Source organism: Colobus angolensis, unplaced genomic scaffold, assembly GCF_000951035.1.
Source record: "Colobus angolensis palliatus isolate OR3802 unplaced genomic scaffold, Cang.pa_1.0 Scaffold22, whole genome shotgun sequence".
Lineage (NCBI taxonomy): Eukaryota > Metazoa > Chordata > Mammalia > Primates > Cercopithecidae > Colobus > Colobus angolensis.
This window is the reverse complement of record NW_012115377.1, coordinates 5,515,596-5,526,777: the sequence shown is the minus strand read 5'-3', so window position 1 is coordinate 5,526,777 and position 11,182 is coordinate 5,515,596. Positions and strand designations below refer to the sequence as shown.

At 54.1% G+C, this 11,182-nt stretch overlaps 1 protein-coding gene across 3 annotated transcripts in view; it reads left to right on the top strand.

The window, feature by feature from the left end:
* Positions 1 to 11,182, top strand: part of ELAVL1 (ELAV like RNA binding protein 1) — a 30,965-nt gene that overhangs the window by 1,015 nt on the left and 18,768 nt on the right. For 2 of the 3 annotated variants that reach the window (XM_011943596.1, XM_011943597.1), the window contains exon 1: positions 190 to 373. In XM_011943596.1, the coding sequence (XP_011798986.1) occupies positions 202 to 373 (172 nt within the window). In that variant the 5' untranslated portion in view covers positions 190 to 201. Of the gene's footprint in view, positions 1 to 179; positions 374 to 11,182 lie in introns of those variants that run through there. The other variant, XM_011943598.1, reaches the window with a different exon arrangement.

Here is an 11,182-nt window from a genome sequence, read left to right as displayed (position 1 = left end):
ATGGTCTCGATCTCCTGACCTCATGATCCGCCCGTCTCGGCCTCCCAAAGTGCTGGGATTACAGGCTTGAGCCACCGCGCCTGGCCGAAAAAAAATTTTTTTAAGTGCAAATGCAGTTACTAGTTTTGCCTTCATATACTGCAATATGAACATTTTGAGTTTACTTGCTCTTTTTTCCTTTGTAGATTTTTGAAAAATACAATGTCTAATGGTTATGAAGACCACATGGCCGAAGACTGCAGGGGTGACATTGGGAGAACGAATTTGATCGTCAACTACCTCCCTCAGAACATGACCCAGGATGAGCTGCGCAGCCTGTTCAGTAGCATTGGCGAAGTGGAATCTGCAAAACTCATTCGGGATAAAGTAGCAGGTAAACATATGGAGGCGTTTTAGTAATTTAGTATTGGTGGCCATCCGTTGGGCATTGTCTCTTCTGCCTGTGACTCTGTGGCATTCCTCAGTGCAGGATGACTACAGTCTTGAAACGATGGCTGTGGAGTTTCGTTTTTATTTCAAACTCCATTTGTCCATTGCTCTTGTATAAGATCAGACATAAGTTCCCAAAAGAGGAAAAATTCATTGTAAGACAGAGAGCGTGTACAAAATAAGACATTGCAAGGAGAGGAAGGAACCAGAGACAGGGCATTCTGAGAACTGGAAGGAGCCGGAGAACCACAGCCTGACCTGGCTTGGCCTGGGCAGGTCAATTGGGTCCGATGTGTGGAAGGGACCCCGGCGAGTGTACTGTCCAGGGCAGGCGCAGGCAGGCCCGCCCCTGTCTGTCCAGGCCCCCATGTTTGGTCAGGCCCAGGTCAGCAGAACACCGACGACCTCGTGGACAGCCCTTCATTATGTTTGGGCTGCTCTGTTTACTGTCAACGCCATCAACTTGAACTTCTGCACCATGCTGAGCTTGAACTCTCACAGGGGCAGGTTCCTGGCAGCTGAAAGCCCTGATGTTCCACTCTCTCACAGTGGGACTTCTAAGCCTCTGTGTCCCCATCTGGAATGTGGAGATTGTGGCTCCTACATCCTGGTGGTCCCTACCTCATAGGTGTTTGCAGAGGGCCTGGCACCTGTGAAGGCCCTCCTTACAGAGTGGCCTCCATTCTGAGAGTGTGGCTTCAAGGACTCTGGAGAGAATTACGGACAGACCATGTGTGGAGCTATCTTCCTCCTCCTCTCCCAGTGCCCCCTCTTCCTCCTCCTCCCTCTACCCGCCACCACCCCCCGCCTTCCTTTCTGTCTCCACCCTGCTTTTAGGAAGCCAAGGAGTGGCCATTCCTCTCGGGGCTGTGGCTGCTACCCTGGATTTGGGGACTGTGATTCCCTATACTGAAAACTCATTTCAGGCTGCGCATGGTGACTCATACCTGTAATCCCAGCACTTTGGGAGGTCGAGGTGGGAGGATCACTTGCTCAGGAGTTCAAGACCAGCCTGGGCAACATGGTGAAACCCCATTTCTACGAAAAATACAAAAACTTATCTGGGCGTGGTGGTCCGCATTTGTGGTCCTGGCTACTTGGGGGGCTGAGGCAGGAGGATTGCTTGAGTCTGGGGGGTTGAGGTTGCAGTGAGCCGAGATTGCACCTTGCTAAGTACCACTTCGTACTAAAGTGTCTTCTACACTTGAGCCTGGGCAACATAGTGAGACTTCGTCTAAAAAAAAAAAAAAAAGAGAGAACTAATTTAAAAGTTAAACGCTGGGCACAGTGGCTCATGCCTGTAATCTCAGCACTTTGGGAGGCCAAGGCAGGCAGATCACCTGAGGTCAGGAGTTTGAGACCAGCCTGGTCAACATGGAGAAACCCCATCTCTACTAAAATACAAAAGTTAGCCAAGCATGGTGGCGCATGCCTGTGATCCCATGCCTGTGGTGCCTGTGATTCTCCTGCCTCCGGAGGCTGAGGCAGGAGAATCACTTGAACATGGGAGGCAGAGGTTGTGGTGAGCTGAGATTGTGCCACTGCACTTCATTCTGGGCAACAGAGTGAGACTCTGTCTTAAAAATAAAATGAAAGTTAAAAAAAGTTTCTATTATGAAACGTTTCAAGCATACATGGACATAGAGCAATGTGTTGGACCTAATGTACCCATCGATGCACTTTATCTTCAACAGTTCCCCAGTAACCATTAGACACCTGACCCCCCAATAACTCCCAAAGAGCCTGTCTGGCGGCTGTACAGGGAATTCAGATGCGGGCACTGAATACAAAAGCCTTCTCTCCTTCCAACTCCAAGAGTCTGATTTAATAAACGCCTTCTCAATAGGGATTTTATGCAGTTTACAAACTTAAGCAGTGTTAGAAAGTTCTAGAAGCCAGCATCTCTCTCTTGCTCCAGGAGACCACCCTGAATAAGAGAAGAGTTTAAAAATTCTCCTGTGCCACTAACAAGTCTCACCTTTTTCCTCTGACTTTCTGGTGGAAGGGAATTTTCCTTGATATTCCTGAGCACTGGAGATTTTGCAAGCAAAAAGCATTCCCACAGAATTTGCAGTCGTTCTCCTGGAACCTGACTTCTTTGTCTACTTCCTTGTGGTTTTCACAGGAATGTGAGCTATGCTAGTAGGAACACCTAGATTTGGCTCAGTCTGGAGAGAACTGGTTTTGAGAATCAGTGAAGTCTGCAAAAGTGTAATTTGGAAATTATTTCAGTTCAGAGGTGAGCCCTGTCTTATCTTTGGACGGTAGTTAGTAACTGACATACCAGGAGTTGTGGAGTGGCTGGGCCTGCGCTTTCATCTTGGCCCAGCCTCTTGCTAGCAGCTCTTCAAGTGACTGGAGCTTTATGGAGAACATGCTGCAACCTGGCTTTGCTCAGCCTGCCGCCAGTGTGGGCAAACCTCTTTGCTGGCAGGGCCCAGGGCGTGGCCCTAGGTCTCAACACCCCTCTCCCCAGCCAGCTGCTTTCTCCCAGCCCCCCGGGATAGCCTCTCACCCGGCCAGGCAAGCACCCCGGCAAATCTGATCCCTGGCCTAGCGTATCTTACAACACGGGTGTCCCTGAGCCCCACAGGAGCCATTTCCCTGTGTTTGCCCTCCTCAGGCCTCCAGCCACCCACTTCACCCTCAGCTGATGACACCTCCCGCTTCACAGTGGAACTAACAGCATCTCCAGCTCTCCAGCTCCAATCTTTCCTTCCCTTCCCTTCCCGGCTTCCCAAGAGCCTCAGGCTCTCCAAGTGCCCACTTTTCCTGGACTTCGAGTGTCTTGAAAGGAATTCCTTCCAGATTCCCAGCTTCCTCTAGCTTGGAGTTCCTCCACGTCCGTGCTCCTGACGTCGGGACTGGACACCATGCTGGACGCTGCAGGTGTTGAGCAGCATCCTTGGCCTCCACCCACATGGTCCCAGCAGTGACTTCCCAGTGGTGAAACCTAATAATGTCCTTCCATTGCCGCATGTCCCCTGGGAGGCAGTCTCCCCTAGCGAGAGCCACTGCTGTGTGTGTTGGCCTCCCACCCACATACTGTCCTGTTCCCTGTCTCTTCCTTCCAGAAGCATCCTCTCCCATTGGTTTTCAGGAGCACCACCTCCTCCCACCTGTCTGACTGCCCCTGAGGCTGTCTGTCTTTAGCACCTTTCCCCAGCCTTTGACTCAGCCGGTTATACCAGAGGGTTATGCTCAGAGGATTATGCCAGAGGGTTATGCCATTGTCCTCTTCTTCCAAAGCCAACGTTCAGCATGGGCAGAGTCACTCCATGGCTCCCAGCTGCCCTTTGTCTGCCACCTCCTTTTTGACCAGAAAGCTGTCCTGAGCTCCAGATGCCCTTGGCCCCTCAAATGCAGTATATTCCAAACTGACGTGAGTCTCCCTAAAGCCAGCTGCTCGTTTCCAGTTGTCCCCACCTTAGCCGATGGCACCACCGTCCACTTGGTAGCTCTGCTTAGAAATCTAGGAGTGTCCTTGGCTCTCGTCCTCCTGGGTGTTTCTTCAGTCCATCCCTTTCCCCTCTCTCCTCAGTCACCATAGCCCAGGACACCACTGCCTGTGGCCCGTGCGTCGTTTTGGCCTCTTAACTGGCCCCCTGTGCTCCCTGAAGACCACCCTCTTCACTGCCGCAGAGGGGCCTATTTGACAGCCCGCATGTGACCCTGTCACTCCCCTCCTCAAACCATTCACGTCCTGGCCCTATTTGCTTAAGGAGGCCTCCCCTGGCCCAAGTGTCGGATGCTCCGCTGTGGGTTCCCATGGCACCCGGGCCGACCTGCACCCGGCACTGACCTGGAGCTTTCTGGTCCAGCACATCAGTATTGCTCCTGGAGGCTGGAGCTTTGTTAGTCTCTGTAGCCCTAGACATAGCCAGTTGGTGTTTGCGGAGTGAAGGAAGGAATGAATGAATGAGTGGTACTGGGGAGGGGGAGAGTGCAGATCATCATTCAGCAAATACTGGTTGAGTGCCAGCCATGGGCTGGGCACTGGTGGCAGGAGGAAGCAGGGGCCATCAGGCTGAGAGGAAGGGACTGCCCCATGTGCCGCCCTCAAGACTCGGAATGTTTCTGGCTGGCCTGGCCCTGGTCCCTATGTTGGGGATATGGTGTTGGTTGGTTGTTGGCTGTTCCACCCACAAACACCAGCTAAGGAGGCCACTGCAGCGCCCAGTGGTCCTACCCACTGCCTTCCTGGGCAGCCCTGCCCTGGTATCTGGTCTCTCCACGGTGGCCCCATATGTCCCTCGGGAGATCAGAAGGAATCAGCCCACCACCCTCATGGGCCTGTCATGCTGGAGCCACCAGGCTGCAGCCCTGTTCACGGCTTCTGTCTTGCTGTGTATCTCTGATCTGGTTAAAGTCCGCATCCCTGCCCGCGGCTCCTGAGAACCCTGGGCGCTTGCCCCCTCTCCCCACTTGCTGCACCCCCTGCACTCCTCCAGTCAGGCCCTACTCTTAGGCGCTCGTGATTCTCTGAACACTGTTCCCTCTGCAGGAATGCCCTTCCGGACTTTCCCAGCCTGACGGCTTTTTTCTTAATATGAGTCATGTTTACTTCTCACAGAAAAAAACTTAAGCATGAGCCAAGCAAAAAAAAAAAAAAAAAAATCACCCACAATCACACCGCCGTTACCTTTTGGGCACATGTCCCTCCAGATGATTTTCGTTACGTATTTGTGGCCGTAAGCAGTCATGTACTTCTACAGAACGGGCTCTCCCTCAGGCTGCAGATCAACTTTCCGTCCTATATCTGGACATTTTTCCACTTCGCTGAACATCTTGCGATCCCATCGTTATGCGGTCACATAGTATTCTGCTTTCCATTTGTTGATATTTGAAAGACCCGCTGAGATAAATGTCCTGGCACAAATCTTTGCTCACTGGTTATTTCCATAGCAAGTCTTCCTGCCTGCGAAGCAGCAGATGGGAGAGCACACCTTTTAAAGGCTCTTGGTCCCTGTCGCTAACTCACTCTCCAGGGAACTCCTAGTTCACCTTCCTTCTGTCCGACCCTGCCATCCTCTAGCCTTGGCAGGATTTCTTACCTTGGCCACCCTGTGAGGGACGAGCGACATCCAATCAGGGTGATTCCTATTTCTCATGAAGTTCATCACTGTTTCTATTTAGTGGTTGGTTGTACTTCTTTTGTAAAATACCCTTCTTGTCCTTCGCCCATTTCTTTTCTTTTGCGGACCTTTGCTGTTTCTTATTTATTGCTGAATTAATTCACTTCCCACCTCCAGTCTCTGTCTTTCAGTGAAGTCTTCCCTTGAGCCTTTAAAGAGAGAACTCACAGGACCTGCCCTCTTCAGTGCAGAGGAGGGCTTCACCCACAGGGCACTTGCCCCCTCAGCCCTGCACCCCACGTCAGGTCAGGGCGCTGCCCGCTGCAAGAAGCACGGAGGGATGGAAGCATTGTGTCTGGCAGCGTAAGACAAGGAAGCAGCTCTCCAGTCTTAACCCTCATCCAAAGAGTGGGAGAAATGTGCTTGGAAGTTCGAGAGCACTAACTGGGGTGGGCAGGGTATGGGTGCCCTGTAAGGCATCCGTGGTGCTCCCCGCAGAGGCAGCTTTGTCTTCTCCAGGCAGCAGCTCTCAGGGTGCAGTCCCTGGGCCAGCAGCAGCATCGGGATACCTGGGGAAATGAGAGTCTCAGACCCCATCCAGACCCCTGAGTCAGCCACTCGGGGTGTTTGACCATCTGTGCTTTAACTAAACTTCATGGAGGGGGATGCTGATGCCAGGCAGGCAGAGAACCAGAGCCCAGAACCCTTGTCCTGTGGCCAGAAAGGGTGCAGAGGCTCTTCTTCCAGTTGAGGGAAGTGAGAGCTGGGCATGCACTGGCCTCTGGGACAGCCCTGCATCTTACTCCTGGGTTCTGTGTCCTGCTTTCCTCCCTGCCGATCTCCTCCTTCCTGCTTCCCTATGTTTCCCACCTGCACCCTCTCCATCCCATCCCCCATCCCAGGGGCCCCGTTTGCCCCCCAAGCACCTACATCAGGCAGACCCACTGCGGCCTGTGCAGGAGCAGGCCCCTCTGAGCTTGGCTCCCTGTCCTCCTGCTCCTTCACAAGCCCTCAGGCCTCCTGTCTTGGGGCTGATCTGCTATCTCCAGGCAGGGGCTCTGGCAGGCTCTGCTGTTGGCGGGCAGGAGGAGCATCTGTAAGGAGTTTGGAGATGCGGATTCCCACGCCTGCCTGACATCCTGGGTCCCAGGCTGGGGTAGGGGCGTCTAGGGAGCCAAGTTGTTGCCTTGAACTCCAGATGCCCCTGGTGCAGGTGGCTTGTGGACCCTGCCCGGAGAAACAGTAACTTGGGGGCCCATTTCCACTTCTTCTCTGGAGGCTTCCTCTCCTCTGCATGACCATGGGAAGCCCCATGTCCCTCATGCACTGGAATCACCAGGGAGCTTTAAAAACCACTGAGGAGGCCAGGTGTGGTGGCTCACGCCTATAATCCCAGCACTTTGGGAGGCCGAGGTGGGAGGATTGCTTGAGCTCAGGAGTTTGAAACCAACCTGGGCAATGTGGCGAAACCCCATCTCTACAAAAAATAAAAAAATTAGCCAGGCATGGTGGTGCGCCCCTCTAGTCCCAGCTACTTGGGGGGCTGAGGTGGGAGCATCACCTGAGCCTAGGAGGCAGAGGTTGCGGTGAGCTGAGATCCTGTCACTGCACTCCGGTCTTGGCAACAGACTGAGACCCTGTCTTGAAACCACTGAAGCCAGCTGGCAACCCCCCCCTCCTCCTTTTCTGAGTTCATTGGTTGGGGGTGTGGCCTGCGCAGTCAGTGGTGGCTTAGAAAGCTGCCCAGGTTGATTTGTATTGGAGGCAAAGGTGGAGGTGGGCGGTCAGGTGCTGGATGAAGCCCTTCTGGTCTACGGCCTCACCCAGCAGGTGGAAACGAGGACACCTTCATCCCTCACCTTTCTCCCTTCCCACTGCCTCTAGGCATCCACCACAGAGAGGAGAGCAGACTCTGGGGATGAAGCCAGGCCTTGACTCACAAGGCCCAGCCCGTAGGGAGGACAGGGCCCTTACCCCACTACCCCACGTGCAGTCCTCTGGGTGGAGTATTCATCGACTGCCCTGGCCGGTACACGTAGCCTGCATCTCCCATCTGGATTAGATCACCAGCCCACTGGCTCCACACTGGCTCTGCCCTGCTGCCAGTGACCACTTCCCAGGCCCTTGCCACACGGGCCACCTCTACTTTCTGGGAATACACTGGCGTTGTCTCTGCCTCAGAGACTTGGCACCTGCTCTTCTGTCTGGAATACTCACGCCAGCTGCGCAGAGGTTTTGTTTAAAATATCTCCTCCGCCACGGGCCCTCCTGACCCCTGTCTTAATGCTTGTCAGTTTCTCGCCACCAAGTTGTCTGACTTGCCCCCAGGGATGTGACAGCTTTCATGATGGTAGCGACCGTCCTCTGTCATGCATCACTAACCCCTAGCCAAGCACAGGGCCTGACACATAGTAGGTGCTCAGTTAATGCATCAGCTCCTTGAGGACAGAGAAGGAGCTTGACCATGGAAGGCGACAGGGGCTGCCCAAGGGTGTGCGACTCCCTCGGTGTTGTTGGCAGACTTGGGCACATGTGGTGAGGAAGAGCATATGGCAGAGACAAGGGCCAAAGGTGGGTACTCAGGGCCCGTGAGTCTCCTTGGAATGGACAGGGGATGAGGAGCCTGAGGAGGGACAGTCAGGGAGATGGAAACCTGGTGTGGTTTCCACATCCCGGAGGAGGGGTGTCCCAAAGGGGTAGGCCCTACCCTGAGCTGCCGAAAGCTCAGGGGACACATCCTGAAACGGTCCCTGGGGCAGTGACCATCCTAGGGGACCAGCCAGGACCACCCAGCCCCTGGGAGATGAGGAAGCAGGGACTTGGGCCAGGCAGGGACCATGTTTCTGTGTTGAGAGGAGCTGGCTGTGGCTGAGGACACAGGAACGGGGATTGGTGCTCGAGTCCTTACCCATGTGTGACTTTCTCAAGCAGTGCTTAGGCTGCCTGAGGCGCCGCAGCCAAGGAGGCAGGTGGTCCAGGCTTGTGGATGGAGCAGAAGGATGGGGCCCGACTGTAGATGGCGCTGAGCAACTGGAGAGCAGGTGTTCAGGAGTGAAAAAAACCCAGCCAGGCTGACGTTGTGGTCAAGAATCCGTATCACAGGAATCCCTGACCCCAGAGGCTGTCCCCTCTGGTCCTCCCCTTGCCATCCCAAGTCCCTCCCGTGGTGTCCAGTGAGTGGGTGTTCGCTTGTACCTGTGCTGAGTGTGTCACAGAGGGGGTGCGGGGACACCTGCCAGTTTCACACTGCCGTCTGGAGCGCTTGCAGAGGCCCTGGCTGTCCCGACCTGGCCGCGCTGCTCCGCTGCTTGTTCTCTGAGCTGCGATCCCAGTTCGCTCCACATGGGCCTGGTCCTGCGGTCTTGGTGCTCCGGGTTCTCACTTTGTCCAGGGCCCCAGAGCTGAGTCTCTTAGCCCCGTGGAGTTTTATTAGAAATACGGGTCTAGGCCGGGCGCGGTGGCTCAAGCCTGTAATCCCAGCACTTTGGGAGGCCGAGACGGGTGGATCACGAGGTCAGGAGATCGAGACCATCCTGGTCTACATGGTGAAACCCCGTCTCTACTAAAAATACAAAAAACTAGCCGGGTGAGATGGCGGGCGCCTGTAGTCCCAGCTACTCGGGAGGCTGAGGCAGGAGAATGGCGTAAACCCGGGAGGCGGAGCTTGTAGTGAGCCGAGATCGCGCCACAGCACTCCAGCCTGGGCGACAGAGCGAGACTCTGTCTCAAAAAAAAAAAAAAAAAAAAAAAAAAGAAATACGGGTCTAGAGGATCTGATTTTGGTTTTGTTTGTCAGGAAAGAGAGTGCCCCGTGCAGAACTAACTGCATGTCATTTCTGTAGCTGCTACGTCAGGGCCATTCCTTAAGTGTGGGCTGGGCGTCCTGACTTCCTTCCGCGGAGGGCAGTGTGGAAAGGGGTGGGAGTCACTTTACAGCCAAGAAACCTGGCAGACTGACTGCCTCGGCCCAGTGATCAGGGTCAGCACCAGCAGCCATGAGTCACGTTGACGGCCTGTGCCCTTGACGTGGTGTGATGAGAAGGGCGCTCCAGCTGTGCTCTTCCGCACCAACACCCACAGCCCCACTCCAGGCGTGACAGAGACTCCATCAAACCCGATGGAGAGTCTATGGAATATCCGACCAGTCCTCAAAACCGTCAGGGTCACGAGAAACAAGAAACTGTCGTAGTCGAGAGGAGCCTGAGGGAATGTGACTACTAAGTGTCACATGGGATCCTGGATGAGGTCCTGGGGCAGGAAAGAACATGAGGGAAAGACTAAGGAAGCGGATGGGGCATGGACCAGAGTTAATGGGGGAACGTTCATCATCACCAGCATTCTATACTCAGACGCAGTGGTACCGATAGGGAAACTGGGAGGGAGCCGTATGGGAACTTGGTATTGTCCTTGTAATTTTTCTGTAAACCTAAAACTGTTCTGAAAAATAAAATTCATTTTAAAAAGAAAGTGGCAAATCTGGGTTAAGCTCTCTGCTGGATTTGTAATCTTGCTGTCGGTGAGATGGGTCTGGATGCCCCTGGCCCAGCTGCAAGGAGGATCTCTGCCGCAGTGGGGCTCCAGGCCTCCTCTTCGGTGACCTGCTCATTGCGGTGCTCTGCCGGCTGGGGGAATGGAGCAGTGCTGGGTGAGGCTCCGGCCCAAAGCTGGTGCTCAACAGCCTTGCAAGTGCATAGATACGCTGCGGGGAGACGGGGATTGCACTCTTCCCTGTGCCTCCTCACTTCCCCTTTAGTGAGAGCGTTTAGCCAAATGTCCTATGAAGCTCCTTCTGAACCCTACCTCAGAGGCTGTCCCCTCTGGTCCTGCCCTTGCCGTCCCGAGTCCCTCCCGTGGTGTCCAGTGAGTGGGTGTTCGCTTGTACCTGTACTGAGTGTTTCACAAAGGGGGTGCAGGGACACCTGCCCGTGACCCTGGTTCTCCCCTACTGTCCGGCGGGGCTGGGGATTCTCAGCTCCTGGCCTCTCCTTGGGCTCTGCGTCCTCTTCTGCCCCACAGCGGGGTCGGGCTGGTCTCAGGCTTGGGAAGGTAAATGGAACTGGTGCTGGGTGGTGCCAGCAGACCCTCCTGCTCTGGACAAGGAAGTGGTAGAGAAACAGCAGTGACACAAACTGGGGTCCACCAGCCTGTCCACTGCCATGGTCTTCCTCATCCTCACCACCCAGGTCCACAGAGTGGCCGGCACCCACGGGACTGGTCATTCAGAAAGATGCTGTCCGTAGCATAGTGTTTTAAAAAAATATTCCTTTTTAAATAACTTTTGGGGTTATTTTAATTACAAAAATAAAACCTCTTGGCCAGGCGTAGTGACTCACATCTGTAATCCCAGCACTTTGGGAGGCCGAGGTGGGAGGATTGCTTGAGCCCAAAAGTTTTAGAACAGTCTGGGCAACATAGTGAGACCCCATCTCTACAAATAATTTTAACAATTAGCTTGGGCCTGCTGGAGTGGGCCTGTAGTCCCAGATACTCTGGAGGCTGAGGTGGGAGGCTCTAGCCCAAGAATCTGAGGTGGCAGTGAGCCGTGATCACAGCACTGGACTCCACCCTGGGTGATAGAGCAAGATCCTATCTCCAAAAAAAAAAAAAAAAAAAAAGTAACCTGTGTTCATTGCAGAAAATGTACGTGTTTGCCAAAGTAAGAAAGTTTGCTAGCACCT